Source organism: Erpetoichthys calabaricus, chromosome 16, assembly GCF_900747795.2.
Source record: "Erpetoichthys calabaricus chromosome 16, fErpCal1.3, whole genome shotgun sequence".
NCBI classification, from domain to species: domain Eukaryota; kingdom Metazoa; phylum Chordata; class Cladistia; order Polypteriformes; family Polypteridae; genus Erpetoichthys; species Erpetoichthys calabaricus.
Window position 1 is genome coordinate 46,325,375 of NC_041409.2, and position 19,390 is coordinate 46,344,764.

The window sequence follows — 19,390 nt, forward strand, 5'->3', positions numbered from 1 at the left end:
TTCATCAGATTGGCTGGCCCAGCAGTGACTCAGCTGTAGAACAGCCAATAGGAGGGAGACGGTTGGCTGAGGTGTCCAGGACTCTTATTGTGTCTGGCTTGTCTGACTACTTTTCTACAATCTGGCTGTGGTTCTTTTTTTTAACATTTTATCGAATTTATTAAAAGCAAGTAATATTCCATACAAGCAAGTCAAACTTGACAAAACTAAGTTCTAAGTTCAAACCAACCTTGACCCATGAGAAAGAGAGCAAGGCCAACAGCCAAAGTAAAACTTTAAGAGTAGAAAAAAGGGGGAGAAAATCCTTTCCCCCAATTTAGATGCTTATAATGTTTAAATGCTTTAACCTACCAGGTTTAAAAAAAGTTTTGAACAAATCCTGCTGTGGTTCTACAATTAATTGATTGACAGATATTAGCATTTTTGATTTATGTTAATTAGTTTCTACTTTGTTTTTGATGTATTTTAAAAATTCTCTCTCCTTATTTGTTACAGTTTTGTATTTAGTAAGTGGTATCATTTCTTGCATTTTGCCTTGAGAGATGTCTCAGGGCTTGGTGAGCACAAAGTTGTTTGTACCATTGTATTGTATTTCTGAGGTGACAATGACAGCTCAGTAAAAAGGATTACTTGTGTTCTGTTTTGTGTATTGTATTGTATTCACCCCATCTTTAACACCCATTGCACGCCCAACCTACCTAGAAGGGTAGGGTCTCTCTCTGAATTGCCTTTCTGAAGATGTTCAGGGGCTGTTAAAAAAAATAGGGCCTGGAAAAGCCAATTCAGGCAGTCCTTCTGTGGTTTTGGGCTATACAATGAATACATTGTTGTTGTTAATGTATCAACCTACTGGCAGGTCCCCCTTCTAATCTATTTTCACACCTCCTGATGGTTCAAAACTCTAATGCTAGAGTCCTTACACAGACCCACTACAGCGAGCACATAACACCCATCCTGCTGCACCTTCAATGACTTCCTGTATCTTATAGTACTGAAAATAAAATTCTATTAATAACCTATAAAGCTTTAAATGTCCTTGCACCAGACTACACCAGTCCTCCATCACTCTGGTCATGTCTGCTTACTAAGGTTTACTGATTCTGTCAATCTCATTGGGCACCAAACATAACCTGCACTCTGAGGGCGACAGGTGCTTCAGACTTTGGGTTGACCTCCCTAAATTAATGAGATCAGCCGACACATTTTATTCTTTCAAATAAGTGACTAAAAACATATTTAGTCTGGAAGTCATTTAACTGACCCTGAGTTTTTGACCCATGCTTTCAGCTTACCCTCTTTGTCCGTATGCACAAGATGATTTTTGTTTATATTAGAAATTATGTTATTTGTCCAGGGTTTTCTTGTAGTATTCAAATTTTTTTTATTTTATTCTGGTTTATTGTGTCTTATACTATTTAAATGCCTTGTACATCTTGTTTTTATTGTGTCTTATACTATTTAAATGCCTTGTACATCTTGTTTTTATCTTTATTTAGTGTTTATTGTAGATATTATTTTGTATCCAATGTTCTATATGCCCTGTTGTTTTTTTTTCTGAATTTCTGTGAGGTGCTTTGAGCATGGATAAGGTGCTGTATAAATAAAATTTATTACCATTATTATTTGTGTGTTTTTCTTTTAGTTTCATAAATTTTTTCTTGCCTTTTTGAAAGATAGAGATTGTATTACTGTCACTTAAGTATATCTTTTACTGAACTGTGTGTTAACATATGTGTTTTGTTCTCTTTAATAAAATTGAATTTAATAAAAAAAAATACAGCATCATGTGTTTTCCTTTCCTACAAAGACTTAAACAAAATGAGCCAAATTTAGAACATTTCTATAAGAAAACTTTCAGTTCTCTTATTTTATTCATATGTTTTGAACAGTGGATGAGAAAGTGAAAAATATTAAGCTATACTGATTATTAGCTAAAGGGTGGCTTGTTTGTTGGAAATTTTATGTATTTTAAAAATTCACTGTGTGACTAGTATGGCACCGCTGAGCCCCAAACTCGAGACTCAATAATACCCAACACAGTCACTGGTTCAAATAATGGATTTTTTAATCCACCATGCTCAAAATACAATAAAGCACTGCTAATATTCATGCAAGACAATGAACTCCTTTCCTCTTGTTGTGGTGTGAAATTTTGCATACAAGTTCGTAAATAATTTACAGTAATCCCTCGCTATATCGCTCTTCGACTTTCGCGGCTTCAGTCTATCGCGGATTTTATATGTAAGCATATTTAAGTATATATCATGGATTTTTTGCTGGTTCGTGGATTTCTGCGGACAATGGGTCTTTTAATTTCTGGTACATGCTTCCTCAGTTGGTTTGCCCAGTTGATTTCATACAAGGGACGCTATTGGCAGATGGCTGAGAAGCTACCCAACCAGAGCCCGTATTACGTATTAAATAAAACTCCTCAAATATATTGTGAGCACGGGGGCTGTTCGCACCGCTAGAGGATACGGCCGCTCCTCAATATACGCTGAAAGATTACCTTCACATTGCTCTCTTTCTTGCTGGGCTGACGGAGGGGGTGTGAGCAGGGGGGCTGTTCGCACACCTAGACGATACGGACGCTCGTCTAAAAATGCTGAAAGATTACCTTCACGTTGCTCCATTCTGTGTAGCTGCTTTATCAAGCGACATGCTTCCTGCACGGTGCTTCGCATACTTAAAAGCTCGAAGGGCACGTATTGATTTTTGATTGTTTGTTTTTCTCTGTCTCTCTCTCTTTCTCTCTGATATTCTCTGCTCCTAATGGAGGAGGTGTGAGCAGAGGGGCTGTTCGCACACTGACCTAGAGGATACGGACGCTCCTCTAAAAAATGCTGAAAGACTACCTTTACATTGTACCGGCGGTGCTTCGCATACTTAAAAGCAAAACAGCCCTATTGATTTTTGTTTGCTTTTTTCTCTCTCTCTCTCTGACATTCTCTGTTCCTGACGCGCACTCTTTTGAAGAGGAAGACATGTTTGCATTCTTTTAATTGTGAGACGGAACTGTCATCTCTTTCTTGTCATGGAGCACAGTTTAAACTTTTGAAAAAGAGACAAATGTTTGTTTGCAGTGTTTGAATAAAGTTCCTGTCTCTCTACAACCTCCTGTGTTTCTGTGCAAATCTGTGACCCAAGCATGACAATATAAAAATAACCATATAAACATATGGTTTCTACTTCGCGGATTTTCACCTTTCGCGGGGGGTTCTGGAACGCAACCCCCGCGATCGAGGAGGGATTACTGTATATATCTTTATTTGTAACTTAGGCAAAGCAAATGTAATAGTAGTATTTCATTAGTGAGAAACATTCATGTTTACCCCCACACCCCCCAGACTAAGTCAGGATAGTGAATTTTACAACAGGGTTGGGGGAAGTGCCTCAAACAAGTTTGGCAAATGATTCTCAGGAAAGACAGACTACCTGGCTGGCACGCTTCACCTTAACACATGGTTTTAGGGGCAGGTGTGAAGGTATTCCATGCCCCATTGGTCTGAAGTATGGCTGTTTGGAATTGGCTTGTATCAGAAGCCTTTAAGTACCAAGACACCCTATTGGCTGTAGGGGTTGGACAGAAAATCTATAAATTTGCTTGCTTTACTCTCTCTCTCTTACCAACTGATAAAGGAGCATCTCAGACAACATGAACTGAAAAGGACAGCACAATGAAGAGTACATTTCGGCAGCCATATTGAGACAGGCATGCAGCCTGTTCTGAAGAAAGCTGACCAGAAATGATGCCTTAACTAGAGACATTTTAAGTAACCACAAGTCTGTGTCCCACCTGAAACTACACAACAGCATTCATCAGGTTGTATGGTTGCCAATATTCACATGTACTTTGCATATTGTTATTATTTATGAATATTATCAATAATACATTATTTAAATTGTAACTTAACTCCTGCTTGTCTTTTACTACACCTAATTGCCCGAGGTTATAAATGTAGAAGGCAAGGTGGGGAGAGGTTATATGGTACAATACTTTATAAACAGTGGTAAGTCTGTAAGATTTGAGGCATTCTGACAAAGGCTACACATTAATAATACAAAAGGGGAAAGTAGAGTAAACCAAGACAAAACACCTCTCCTTGTGCCTCCAGTTGAGTGTCGCCCGCTGCCTCTCAATTCTGACTCCTTGAAGTAAGGCAGCAAGCTCCTTTTATGCTGGACCCGGGTCAGCTTCTGGTGACCTGGCATGACTTGAGGGGAGCACTTCTGGGATGTTTGGGAATCAGGGCAGTTCTCCCTCCCCGACAGCTCCCTCTTGCATCACCCAGGTGCCCCGACCAGTTTGCACTTCTGGAATCCAGTTCCCGTGAACCCCTGCAAGTGTCCAAGTTGGGGCGCCTCCAGCGGACCACTGCCACCTAACATATGGGGGGATGGAAGTGCTCTTGACCTCCAGCTTTGGCTCATTCATCTCCTGGCACCTTCCATCTTGACAGGAGGCCATGCTGTTGTCCAGCTGAGAAGTAAGTCTGTCCACCATTGCAATCACAATTGGTAAAAAGTAGAAATCACTATTAAACAAGAAGGCTTGATGACATATCTGCTTTTGTGTAAAAAAGAAGAAAACGAGTAAACAAAAATAGTTTATTTTAATAAAAGTGAGGGAGGGAGGAACATAGGGAGTAAAACATGTAATAAAAATACAACAGAATCAAAATAAAAAAAAAAAACACTAAATTCTCTCTGGGCTTAATTTCTGGGTTATTATTACATTCAGTATATTAGTATGGCAGCCCAATCACCCTATTCAGTTTTCAAGCATTTCTCTCCCCAACCAGTTGGAGCCTTTGTCCATTCTACATTCAAAATCTAATCCCACTGTTGGCCTGAAGGAGCTTTTAAAACCAGGTCCGTAATGAATATAATCATAAAGCCATAAAGTGGCATGGCAATAACACCACCTAGTGGCCCCAGGTGTTCCTGTACTTCCCAAACACCAATACAACTACTGTGAAAACCAGATTGTTAGTCCTCTGGAGCCACAATACACACTGCAGGGGCTATGCATTGCCCTCTACCAGCCTGTGTTGTACAATCCAATTAAATACTAGTAGTGCCTCCTGCTGGTAACACTTTCAAGTTTCTTTTATAGTTTATATTACCAAAATGTATTGACTGTACAATGACAATAAAGCTGAATCATTATTATCACCATGATTCTGTATTGAGTCTAAATACATGCCAACAAGCAGTCTGATTAAAGCAAAGAGTTCAATGTAAATTAGGAATTAGACTCTAATCCAGGGATTGTTTGTAATAAAGAAAACAATTTTAGCATGATGGACTAGAATTGACATGAAGTATTTTTCTAATCAAAAACGTGTTTAAATAAGTAAATGAACATTCTAATTAAACCTATAAGAAGTAAATTCCATAAAATAACTGTTAGGAAACTGAAAGCGGTTAAAACTAGTAGTCACCATGACACTCCTGGACTGAAAATGACTGCTGGAATAAACCATCATTCTAAATTCATGATGTGGATTTAACGTATATCCGTGTTACACGTTTTTCTCTTACAAAGGTTTATGCAGGCCCTGAGAATCTCTATATAGAGTACCAATATAAGAAAATGTTTGACCCAATAAGTTGAGGCATTTGCAAGGCAGGTAACACAAACAAAAAAGCTACATGACAAGAAATATAAATGAACAAATATTTGTTCTTTGCATGTGCTCAGCATGGCCAGGTTCTTCTTGATGAACAGTTGACTGCCTTATTCTTTTGGGTTGCTGCAAAGCAGCTCATAAAGATCCTGATGATTTTAAAATACAGAGCAGCTTTGGGTTAATGCAATGGCTTTGTGGTTTTATTCATTAAGTCAAATACAGTACTGATAAAGTAAATTTACATTGTGAGCCTTTTTACAATTTGAAGAAAAGTACAATCAAAATGTCACGCCAGACATCTTCACATTTAGAGGATAACTTGATACTGTGAGGATTCTTGAACTTGACGGTTTTTCACGGTGTCATAAACGGATGGAGTCTGAACATTTGTTGGTTTCTGTAAAAACAGAAAAATATATTATCACATCATTATGTGTGATGATATTTTGTATTTACAATAATACTGATGAAATGATTATTATCAAATAAACCAGCAAAAGGGATGTTGATTTTCTAATGAAAAAGGTGGTCACTCTGAATAATTATGCCTTTGATTTAAGTGTGTACTACCCAATGTTGGGGATATCTCCTTCCCTTGACAGTACGGGGCACTCCAGCTCTGACTGGATTAGCAATTTCATTCTAATTTGAAGGTTCCATGGTTTAGCTACACAACTATCAAGTTCACTTACATTCAGTCTCAATAAACTTTACAACCAGAGAATATTCCAGAAGTATCAGTATGATGCCTGGATTTCCGGCAGCTAGCTTACTTCTCTTTTGAACCCAGTTATCGATAGTCATGAACTAGTGCCATGAGGACGCATAACAACAGAGGAAAAGTGCATTGTACTTTCTGTTCTCAAAATAAGTGTCCATAACAAAGTGCAGTGCAGTTGCTTCTTTAAAAAAAATAATAAATATGTTCTCTGGCAGTTAAAATCAGTAATCAATAAATAGCTAAATAAATACATTCTTCAAGGGTTAAAACGAAAATCATAAAATTGGGTGCTTCTCTTTCTCTTGATTCTCCATGCCTCTCTTTATTTCTCTTCACCACACATTCACCCAACATCCAGGTATGCTGAATGGAAGCTAAGACATTGGCATGCGTGGTCATCTTTTAAAACAGCCATCATAGTCATTTACCCACTGCAATGTCCAAGCTCATCTCCATTATCCCACCACCATCCTTTGGCATATGTTTACAGAGGTAGACATAATTAAGTAACATTAGGCTAGGGTCTGTTTTTCCAGCAAGTGTAGCAGAACAGGCAACAAAAAGTTGATTGCCACAAGTGAAAAGATGTAATTTACAATCATAGATTATAATCGATAAAGCAATTAAACTTAAATGATAAATTAACCAACAATACAAAAGATCACAGAGCAAAGGATTTTTTTTCTTTCAATTAGACATACTGTATATTCACAGAACAGGTGGGTCTTCAATTGCTTTTGCTTCTTAAATACATCGAGAGAGTCAGCAGTTCAGATGGAGGTGGGCAGCTCTATTCATCAACTCAGAATGACACAAAAAAAAGTCTCGATTGAGATTTGATACCACACAGAGATGGCATCACCAGATGCTGTTCACTGGCAGACCTGAATGGCCGAGAAGGAGCATAGCACCTCACCAGTGTCGCCATATACATTGACTACTCTGTAGGAAAGCATGAGGTATTTGAACTTAATGCATACAGCTATAGGAAGCCAATGCAGTGACCTGAAGAGAGGAGTGACATGTGCCTGTCTCAGCTGGTTAAATACAAGATGGGCCGCTGCATTCTGGATCTTCTACAGCGGCTTGATAACTCATATGTAGACCAATCCTCAAAGCCCTTTGGCTGCTCCTGCTCCTTGAATGCTCAGCAGGCGCAACGTGCCTGACCAAAACATTTACCAACCCAAGCCTAAGACATGGCATTTTTATCCTCTAAAATCTCTACCACCACAGACCCCTAACATGCATCTACCACATTCAGATGAGAGGTAAGAATCAGCTCCAGACAGGGTGCCAGTCCTTTCAAGAACACACCCAAAGCCACAACTCCACCTGGAAAATTTAAAGTTACCACTGCAAATAAAAACCATAGGATTTGGGAGGAAAACAGATATTTTCTCGCAAAACTACACATGGAATGCTCAAATTTAACTGAGATGATGGCAGGGTTGGAATTTGAGTCCAGTGACTGAGAAATATGCGATAGTAGTACTAACTATTATACCACAATACTGTCTTGAACACTTTCAAGCTATCATAACTAATCAACAACTACAAAGAGAAATCTGCTGAAGTGATCAGGAGGAACAAGAACTTTGGTTAAAATACTTTAGTAAGACCTTGAATAATGAGTCCGTATTAAAACCACCAAAGCTATTCTATCCCCAAAAAAGTTATTCATATAGTCAAATAAATATCTAAAATAGACATTAGCTTGATTAGGTCCTTTAAAAATGAATTAAGTTGAAGGTTCTGGCAATATTGGTGTTGGTATCTAGAAAGCAGACACCTTACAACCAAACCATCCATATTAAGAAATGTCGAAGACTGAGGAGATACCAGCTAAGGACTAATTTTTAATCTCTTCGTAAACAGATTATGCACACTACAATCTGGACAGATGTCACTATGCAATCTCAAAAGATTATCATGCAATACTCCTGAATATTGGTGGAAGAAGCAGTAGATGACCATTTATTATGTGAAATATCACTGAACAGTAGATAAAACAACAACACACAATTGTCTTCCTTATTGTTACTGAAACGCCTTACAAGTGTATGCAAATATACCTCCATGGTGCAAGGTGATCCCCCACTCTCTTAAAGCTCCCATTATTAACATTAACAAAGAACTTTCAACACATATTCCAGTCTAGCACACTTTATGAAGGTCTCCACAAGCAACATTGCGACTTACCTTTGGAATATCTATTGTGTCATAAACAGTCATAGGAATGTTTTTACTGTTTTCTTTACCCTGAGGAAAAAAAATAAAATTGTTTTATGTATCTTGTGTGTTATTGTTTGCAAAGTACAAGTAAATACAAGGGTTGTCCAATAATTTATCTACCTGAGCATAACACATTTCTTACAAATTTAAACTTGTCACTAGAGATCAGGATGTGTCTTAGCATGCTGTGTAAGACCATTTCAAGCATTAAATGAGAGAGGATGACAAACACATCTATCTGTGAGTCTACAAAATAAATCAACAGATTAGGAGCATCATTCCATCATTAAACTCCTTACAAAGGAAGAGAAGAGGCCAAATGAAATCCATGAGAGGCTGAAGGCTGTGTATGGTGATGATGCATCGTCATACTATTAGGTGAACATTTGAGCAAAGCATTTTAAATGGGTTCGGGAATAAATTCAAAATGACCCCCAAACGGAGTGTCCTGTGGAGGCATCTTGACAGGAAATGTGCAAAAAACTGGAGGCTAAGATTATGGAAGATTGTTGTGCTAAGGTTAATGTTATAGCTCATGGACTAAGCATTTCACCCATTTGATGATGTGAAAAGTCAGTTCCCAATGGGTTCCTCAAATGCCGACACCAGATCAGAAAGCATGTCACTAGGAATTCTGTCACGAGAACTTGAACTTTATGTCTCTAAATCAGTTATGACCTTTACAAAATCAAACAATACAAAATTATTGAGTAACACCATGTAACAGCTGAAACAAAATGAAATGCATGCACACAAAATGACATTCTCAAACTTGCTCATTCAATTAAGGATCATTTTAGCCAGGAGCCTATCCTTCCAGCACTGGACATAAGTCGTGAAACAAGTACAGTAATCCCTCGCTATATCGCGCTTAGACTTTCGCGGCTTCACTCTATCGCGGATTTTATACGTATTAAATAAAACTCCTCAAATATGTTGAGAGCATGGGGGCTGTTCGCACCCCTAGATAGATTATCTTCACATTGCTCCCTTCCTTGCTGGGCTTACATGTGGCTGCTTTGTCAAGCTATATGCTTCCCGCACAGTGCTTCGCATACTTAAAAGATCAAACAGCACGTATTGATTTTTGATTGTTTGCTTTTCTCTCTCTCTCTCTTGCTCTGACATTCTCTGCTCCTGACGGAGGGGGTGTGGCAGGGGGGCTGTTCGCACCCCTAGAGGATACAGACGCTCGTCTAAAAATGCTGAAAGATTATCTTCACATTGCTCCCTTCTGAGCAGCTGGTTTGTCAAGCAACATGCTTCCCGCACAGTGCTTCACATACTTAAAAGCTCGAATGGCACGTATTGATTTTTGATTGTTTGTTTTTTTCTGTCTCTCTCACTCTCTCTGACATTCTCTGCTCCTGACGGAGGGGGTGTGAGCAGAGGGGCTGTTCACACACTGGCCTAGAGGATACGGACGCTCCTCTAAAAAATGCTGAAAGACTACCTTCACATTGCTGCCTTCCTTGCAGCTGCTTTGTCCGGCGGTGCTTCGCATACTTAAAAGCCAAACAGCCCTATTGATTTTTGATTGTTTGCTTTTTTCTCTCTCTCTGACATTCTCTGCTCCTGACGCGCACTCCTTTGAAGAGGAAGATATGTTTGCATTCTTTTAATTGTGAGACGGAACAGTCATCTCTGTCTTGTCATGGAGCACAGTTTAAACTTTTGAAAAAGAGACAAATGTTTGCTTGCAGTGTTTGAATAACGTTCCTGTCTCTCTACAACCTTCTGTGTTTCTGTGCAAATCTGTGACCCAAGCATGACAATATAAAAATAACCATATAAACATATGGTTTCTACTTCGCGGATTTTCACCTTTCGCGGGGGGTTCTGGAACGCAACCCCCGCGATTGAGGAGGGATTACTGTATAATCAGAGCACCAGTCCATTGAAGTGCCCAGTTGAGGACAATTCATAACAACTAGGAAACTAGTTCACCTGATAAGAAACCATCACATACATGAGGATAACATACGAACATCATACAAACATTGACTGGACATGGGATCTAAACCAGGATAATGTGTCCATGAGCCAGGAACAGTGACCACTGTACACCTGTGCCACATACATTACAAAATGATTGAACAAAACCAAAATTTGAAAACGGTCTTAGCAATTTTAAAATGTAAAATCTACTTACACTATATACAGGCTATCTTCCATCCATGCACTCATTTCCTGAACCTACATAATCTAATGAATAAATCACCCTTTCTATATACTGCCATAAGTAGTATGCACTATTACAAGGCACTTTACAGAGCAAATTGAATTACAGCGCAGATATATAGATCACCACTGTAAAAATCAGAGCACAATGTACACATAAATACCAAACAATAATAAAAGAGAATATAGAAAGTGACAACTTAAAAACCAAAAACAAACTCTAGCACTATCTGTTGAAGTGGATTATACATGGTCATTAATATCATGTTGAGTGGTTTGCCCTCTTGACCACTGTTAAAATCTGCTACTAAAATACTGTCATAATCAGTCTTAATGTCTGTGCTAGGACATTAAAAACAGTTTTTTTTGGATTTCTCCCCCGAAAAAAACAAATCTTCCTCTACAAAAGACTTAAATGAACAAAGTGTATTCTATAAGCTTTTTAGCCACCAGTTACTCAATAAAGATAAAGATAAAAATAAAGATAAAGATAAAACAAATAGCTATTTTTTATCTTGCAAGTTATTCCACCACAGCAGGAGAATGAAATACAAAACAAAAAGCAAACTCCGGTACCACTCTGGGTTCTCCTGAATGCCAGTCTACTTGCTCATATACGCACATCTAAAATACGACCAAGCATTTCCTTTCTCATTCCTCTTCTTTCTCCTACAGTCCCATACCCTATTCACTTTAAAACATTACAACATTAGAACAATCTAGACGAGAACAGTCCATTCAGCCCAACAAAGACTACCAATCCTATCCACTTAATACCTTCAAACTAACATCAAGTCAAGTTTTGAAGGTGTTTAAAGTCCTACTGTCTACTCCCCTACTTGGTCACTTATTCCATGTGTCTGTGGTTCTCTGTGTTAAGAAAAACGTCTTCACATTTGTCAGAAATTTATTCTTAACAAGTTTCCAACTGTGTCCCCGTGTTCTTGTTGAACACGTTTCAAAATAACAGCTTGGATGCACTGCACTTATTCCTTTCATAATTTTAAACACTTCAATCATGTCACCTCTTAATCCATTTTCACTTGAACTGAAAAGGTTCAATTCCATTAATCTTTTCTCATAACTCATCCACTGTAGTCATAGAATCATCCTAATCAATGTTCTCTGGAGTCTTTCTTGTGCTGCTATGTCCTTTTTGCTGCCTGGAGGCCAAACCTGTACACAGAACTCCAGATGAGGCCTCACCAGTGTGTTTTAAAGCTTGAGCAGAACCTCCTGTGACTTGTACTCTACATATCAAGGTGCTATATAACCTCACATTCTATTAGCCTTCTTAATGACTTATGAACACTGTCTGTCAGTTAATATTGTTCAGTCCACTTTGACTCCTAAATCCTTCTCATAGGGTGCACTTTCAATTTTACTTACTACATATAATACTTTACATTTATTGACATTAACTTTCATCTGCCACAAATTTGCCCAAGCCTGTATGCTGTTCTAGTCCTTCTGCAATGATTCAATGGATTCAAGACTATCTGCCAATCCACCTATCTTGGAATCATATACAAATTTAACTAGCACTGTTTTTATATTGGGCGGCAAAGTGGAGCAATGGTAGCGCTCGAGCGTAGCAGCGAGCGGAAGCACAGAGCAGCGGCGTCTCCCACAGGCACGTAGCACTTCGCAAACACCCGAGCAAGTTCATCTGAAGTAAAGCCAGCAGCTGACCAGTAGAAATAACCGGCAGTGAGAAACTAAAGTCGATCGCTCAGCAGGTGGTGGAAACTTAAAGCCGACGGTCTCTGAAGCAGAAAGCACTTAAGTAACTACAGAAAACAGAGAATATGACATCAATACTAAACATAAGTTCTATGTGCTCTCTGCCCGTTGAGGGCACATTTATATGTTGTGTGTCCTGCAGCATGTACACTTCAGGTTTTCCGGCCGACATTGTAGACAGCTTCACCTGCCAAAAATGTTTAGTTAATTTAGAGTTGGTTGGAAAAATACGCGAATTGGAGGACCGCGTTAGGAAAATTGGATCGACTCGGTTTATTTAGACAATTTGGCTACTTCTGATTCGGCTTCAGTCTCTCCTGGTCCCACTGTAGTCAGTGCACGGCCGAAGTCAGCAGCACCAATTCAGCCACAGGGCGAGTGGGTAACAGTAAGTCTAAGAATCCAAAATGTTGTCCCCCGGCACCCAGGTCACCAATTCGGACCCAGAACAGATTCTCAGCACTCCACAGCGCGCCTGTGTAAACTGAGAATAAGAAAGTGCTCATAATTGGCGATTCCATAGTGCGGAATGTTAGAATTCCAAACTGTGTTAAACCAGCAGTTAATGTTAAGTGCTTCGCAGGGGCCAAGATTTCTGGCATAGAGGCCGCATTGGACCGTGTCGCCGACGATGAAGTATCTACCTTATTGCTGCATGTCGGCACTAATGATATTTATTCACAGTAATCTGAGGTATTAAAGAGGAACTTCATCTCTCTATGCATCAAAGCCAAAAGAAAATGTCGGAATTTAGTTGTATCTGGCCCCTTACCAAGATTACATAGAGGGGATGTGATTTATAACAGATTGCATTCCCCTCATTGCTGAATAGAAACCTGGTGTGCAAACAAAAGCATAGCGTTTGTGAACAATTGGGATGATTTTTGGGAAAGGCCTGGATTTTTCAGAAGAGATGGTCTTCATCCTAAGTGGAGGGGATCTTATGTATTATCCCAAAATATGGCAGCAAAACTGCCTGGTTGACTGATTAGAGCACCATCCAGGCCGCAGTCATGTGATCTTAAATCACAGGCTGTTGTTTATCCCACCTGTTACTTTCCTGAAGCTGTTACCCATAATCCTTGTCATGGGGCATCCAGTAAATTTAGTCTTGATACAAACCTTAAATTAATTGATAACCAAAAAATAAGGCATATAATTAGACCAAGGGATAAAACCAGACCCTCCACTAGGGGCATCTGTAATAGAAATTTACTTCAAATTAAAACAAAAAATATATCAGCAGTTCAGAAAGAACCATGCAGTTTTAAATGCTGCTTATTGAACATTCGCTCTCTTGGCACTAAAGCTGTTTTGGTAAATGATATTATATTAAGTACAAAATCTGATCTGTGTCTTCTCACTGAAACCTGGCTTAGTAAATGTGACACTGTCCCCCTAGCTGAGGCGTCACCAGATGGCTACTCGTTCCTTCAAAAGTCTAGAGATTTTGGTCAAGGAGGAGGCCTTGGAATAATTCATTGTAACAAAATGCAAATCACTTCTAAAAATTTAGGCAACTTTACATTCTTTGAGGCATTCAATTTAAATATTAAAACAGATTCCAACACAATTATAGTGCTAGTCTACAGACCACCAGGGCCATATTCATTGTTTAGCAACCTTCTATCTGATTTGGCTATAAATTATGATCACGTAGTACTGATGGGGGATTTTAATGTACACATTGATGTGGAAAATGACACTTTTAGCAAATGTTTTACTTATTTGTTAAATTCAGTAGGATTTTGTCAGATTGTCAAAGGTCCAACTCATAATCATAACCACACATTAGATTTAATTATAACTTACAAAGTTGAAATTCAAAATTTAAATATCACTCCATTAAATGAAGTTATTTCCGATCACTACTTAACCCTTTAACCGCCAACTCCCTAAATATTCCCCAAGCCAGGCGAAATCTGAACAATTTTTGTTTTTTTACTTTTTTACATTTTTTTTACATTTTTTACATTTATTCAAGCAGTATTGACCACTAAATGTTGTGCAAGTTGCCAGTGTATACACGAAATCTATAAATGTAACCTGAATTCTCAGCTAAGCAAAACATCTTGATACCAAACCGTGCCCTTTTCAATGGTAGATACTGTCGAAACTGTAAGCGGCCCTTCCACGACAATAAACTTTCATCAACTGCAACTGACGGTCCTGGCATGTAGGGCAACTGAAATGCTTCAAATAAATGATCAATCAAAGGACGTAGCTTGAACAAGTGGTCGCGGTTTGGATCTTTCTTATCTGGCTCGTTTCTGTTGTCATTCAAATGAAAGAATTTCAGCAGCAAAGAGAATCGGTTACGTGTCATGACAGCTGCAAAAATAGGTGTTGCATACATAGGATCTGTAGACCAGTACATCTCAATATCTGGTTTTCTGATTATTCCCATCAACATCAAAATCCCAATGAATTTTTTCATTTCGTTTTCATCAGTGTCAAACCAAGCACGAACACGGGAATGTGGAGGTAAATTGGGATTTTTCTCAATAAACTGTGCTGCATACAGATTTGTCTGATGAACAAAATGTCTAATCAAATCAGGTGACACAAACAGCTCATAAAACTGCTCAGCAGTGTAATTGTTTACATCAACAATAAAGCCACACGTTCCCTCAAACGAATGCAGAAAAGGTAGTTCACCACGGGCAGCAGCCCAGCTGAGATGCTGGGGATACACCCACTCAGCGCCGTCATCCGATGCGTCTTCATTCACAGTATCATGCAGCGCACGTTGCTGCTCATCACTGTCACTAAAATCTTCTTCAGAACTGCTACAATCATGATCAGAACTGTCCAAAATCGCCTGCAAAGCCTCACTTGAAGTCAGTTTACGTTTCGCCATATTCACAGCTGTTACATGCGAATCACGTCACATGACCGGCCAAAACAACCACAGACTTGTCGAAATACAACGTAGTAATAATACCCACGCCAAACCGTCAGTTATACTACATGCAAGGCATTCATATAACCACAGGCAAATGTGCCGGATAATTCCGGCAGTATGGCGTTAGCATTAAAACAGCGGTGCCGGATATATCCGGCAGAGGGCGGTGAAGGGGTTAATTACATTTGATTTAGTCCTGCCCTTGTCAACACACTCCCAGATTAAAACAAAGACAGTGCGACATCTAGATTGTAACTCTGCTTCAAAATTTATAGATACTTTGAGTAAGTCAAGTGTAATTGTGGAAAACAATTTAGATCAGTTAACATCAAATGTAAACGTGGAAAACAATTTAGATCAGCTAACATCACATTACAATGTGACCTTGAGAGATGCTCTGGACACAGTGGCTCCCCTTAAAACAAAAGTGATCAAAGCACATAGAAACTCTCCCTGGTTTAATGAAAACACTCAAGCTCTTAAATTAGAGTGTTGAAAACTGGAGCGCAGATGGAGAACAACAAAGCTACATATCTTTCAAATTGCATGGACAGAGAGTGTTAATAAATATAAAAAAGCTCTCTTTAAAGCTCGCTCAGAATACTATTCTACATTAATAGATAACAATAATAAAAATCTTTGGGTACTGTTTAGAACAGTGGCTAAATTAACAAATGGAAATTCAGATCAACAGTGCAAAATACCAACAGATATTAGCAGTACAGACTTTATGAACTTCTTCAATGAGAAAATTAAAAATATAAGATCCCAGATCTCTGCATCACACTACAAACCAAATACTAGCTTAGCAGACCCTGTCTCACATTGCATTCAGCACTTTAGTAATTTTAATCCTGTAACTGAGCAGGAAGTCTTAACTTTAATTTCTAAAATGAAGCCCACTACTTGTTCCCTAGATCCAGTGCCAACAAAACTAGTAAAAAGTGCAATGAATGTTCTTGCAGCGCCTATTCTAAACATTATCAGTAGTTCATTATTGCATGGCACAGTACCTGATACACTAAAAGAGTCAGTCATTAAACCATTACTTAAAAAGTCAGACCTAGACCCACACATACTAAATAATTATAGGCCTATTTCAAATCTACTGTTTGTCTCTAAAATACTAGAAAAAGTAGTCGCCAGTCAGCTTTAGTCACACCTTACGCATTACAATTTATTTGAGAAATTCCAGTTTGGTTTTCACACTGGTCATAGTACAGAAACAGCACTAACGTGAGTTGTAAACGACATTCTGATATCCTCTGATGAAGGAAAGTCCACTGTAATTATGTTGTTGCACTTAAGTGCAGCATTTGACACCTTCGACCATTCTATTTTACTACACAGGCTAGAAAATGATGTTGGTCTTACAGGCACTGTGCTCACTTGGTTTAGTTCTTATTTATCAAATTGATTCCAATATGTACAGAAATGTGCTGACAGTACTCCATCATTATACACAGAAGTTCAATATGGTGTCCCACAGGGCTCAGTACTGGGACCTTTACTGTTTTCACTTTACATGCTTCCACTGGGATCTATCATTAGGAAACATAATGTTAATTTTCACTCGTATGCAGATGACACAAAGTTATACCTTTCATTTAAATCAGATGAAGTTTCTCCGATGTTGTCTTTAATTAGTTGTGTTAGCGAATTAAAGGAGTGGATGAATGAGAACTACTTGTCTTTAAATACAGATAAAACAGAGATGTTAATTGTTGGAGGGAATGACGCTGATCATAATATTTTGTCATCATTTAATTCAGCTGGAATTCCAATTAATTTTACTGAATCAGCCCGCAATCTAGGAGTTATCTTTGACTGTAGCATGTCATTTAAAGCGCATATTACAAAGTTGTCCAAAACATGCTTCTTCCATCTTAAAAATGTTAGGAAATTAAGGCGCTTTCTAAATAAAAAGGATTCTGAGAAATTAATTCATGCATTTATCTCTAGTAGGATTGACTACTGCAATGCGGTGTTCACTGGATGTTCAGACTGTTCTTTATACAGCCTCCAGTTAATCCAAAATGCGGCTGCAAGAATTATTACAAGAACAAGAAAATACGAACACATAACTCCAGTTCTTAAATCCTTACACTGGCTCCCGGTTAAGTTTAGGGCAGATTTCAAAATCCTTCTTTTAACATATAAAGCATTAAATGGCCGAGGTCCGGCTTACTTGTCTGAACTTATCATGACTTACAAACCAGAGCGCACATTAAGATCTCAAGATGCTGGTCTGCTTATGGTTCCAAGGATTAATAAAATAACAATGGGAGGTCGAGCTTTTAGTTACAGGGCCCCTAAACTGTGGAATGGTCTGCCTGCTACTATAAGAGATGCCCCTTCGGTCTCAGCTTTTAAATCCCGGCTGAAGACTCACTACTTCAGTTTAGCATATCCTGACTAGAGCTGTTGATTAACTGTACATACTGCATCTCTGTTGTCAGTCATTAGCACTAAAACATAAGTAACATGATAGTTAGAATTGGATACTAACCCTCACCTATTCTGTTTCTGTTCTCGGTACTCAAATGTGGCACTTGGTGCCACGGCCCACCTGCCAAGTTGTTTTGCCTGCCTAAGGTAAAGTCATCCCTGATGGAGGATCGCAGGAATCGTGGGAAAGAGGGGTCCTTTCATCGGATTGGCTGGCCCAACACTGTTTCAGCCGTGGAATGGCCAAATGGGGGAGGCAGCTTGATTGATGTGGTCTCCAGGAGTCTAAAATTATCCAAATCTTATGTGATATCATCTACTGTTAAATTCTGCTCCGTACTTCTAAAAAAATTTTATTTTTTATTTTTTACTGAGGATTTGTTCTGTTCTGTGTATTGTATTGTATTGACCCCCTTCTTTTGACACCCACTGCACGCCCAACCTACCTGGAAAGGGGTCTCTCTTTGAACTGCCTTTCCCAAGGTTTCTTCCATTTTTCCCTACTAGGTTTTTTGGGAGTTTTTCCTTGTCTTCTTAGAGAGTCAAGGCTGGGGAGCTGTCAAGAGGCAGGGCTTGTTAAAGCCCATTGCGGCACTTCCTGTGTGATTTTGGGCTATACAAAAATAAACTGTATTGTATTGTATTGTAGCGCTGCTGCCTCGCAGTAAGGAGACCCGGATTCGCTTCCCGGGTCCTCCCTGCATGGAGTTTGCATGTTCTCCCTGTTTCTGCGTGGGTTTCCTCCGGGTACTCCGGTTTCCTCCCACAGTCCGAAGACATGCAGTTTAGGTGGATTGGCGATTCTAAATTGGCCCTAGTGTGTGCTTGGTGTGTGTGCGTGTGGGTGTGTGTGTATGCCCTGCAGTGGGTTGGCACCCTGCCTGGGATTGGTTCCTGCCTTGCACCCTGTGTTGGCTGGGATTGGCTCCAGCAGACCCCCGTGACCCTGTGTTAGGATTCAGCAGGTTGGAAAATGGATGGATGGATAGATATAGCTGAACAGCTGCTAAGACTCCAAATGACTCAACATGGTTACTTTATTTTAGGTAAGGATTACATGCTGCAGCCAACTGTTAAGTGAAAAGATAGTGGCCCTCTGTCTGACTTAACTGTGCTTTTATAAAGGCAACCTGGTCCCAGTTTTTGTCAGCTAGTGACACTAGGCTGTCACCTTCAAGGTAGGAAGTCTTCAGGCTCCTTACTAGACCTTATTTTGCTTGTTCTTTTTCTCTAAAAGGAAGGTCAGGCATCTCTGGCCCCTGTTGCTATTGCAGGGCACTATTCCTGACAAAATTGACCATTCCATATGGAAGATCTCTCTTTATCAGTGTGCTACTCCTCACTGGAGGTCTGGTGCAGGACTTTCTCCAAAAGTACTTGTCACCTTAGTAGTCTATTTGCACACTACTTCAGCAAGCAGTTAATGATTACTCTGCTTTGTAGGAGGTTCGTTTTTTGAATTCTATTTTGAAATATGCTCCTACTATCTTCTCTGCTCTATTTTATTAAGTGTGCTTTCACTTG

General features: G+C 39.2%; 1 protein-coding gene across 2 annotated transcripts in view; it reads right to left on the reverse strand.

Moving 5' to 3' along the window:
- Positions 1-4,594: 4,594 nt before the first annotated feature.
- Positions 4,595-19,390, reverse strand: part of LOC114666741 (SLAM family member 5-like) — an 83,423-nt gene continuing 68,627 nt past the window's right edge. For both annotated transcript variants that reach the window (XM_051919923.1, XM_028821720.2), the window contains exons 6-7: positions 8,557-8,616; positions 4,595-6,030 (exon numbers count right to left, since the gene is read on the reverse strand). In XM_051919923.1, coding sequence (XP_051775883.1) covers positions 5,941-6,030; positions 8,557-8,616 — 150 coding nt within the window. In that variant the 3' untranslated portion in view covers positions 4,595-5,940. The remainder of the gene's footprint in view (positions 6,031-8,556; positions 8,617-19,390) is intronic.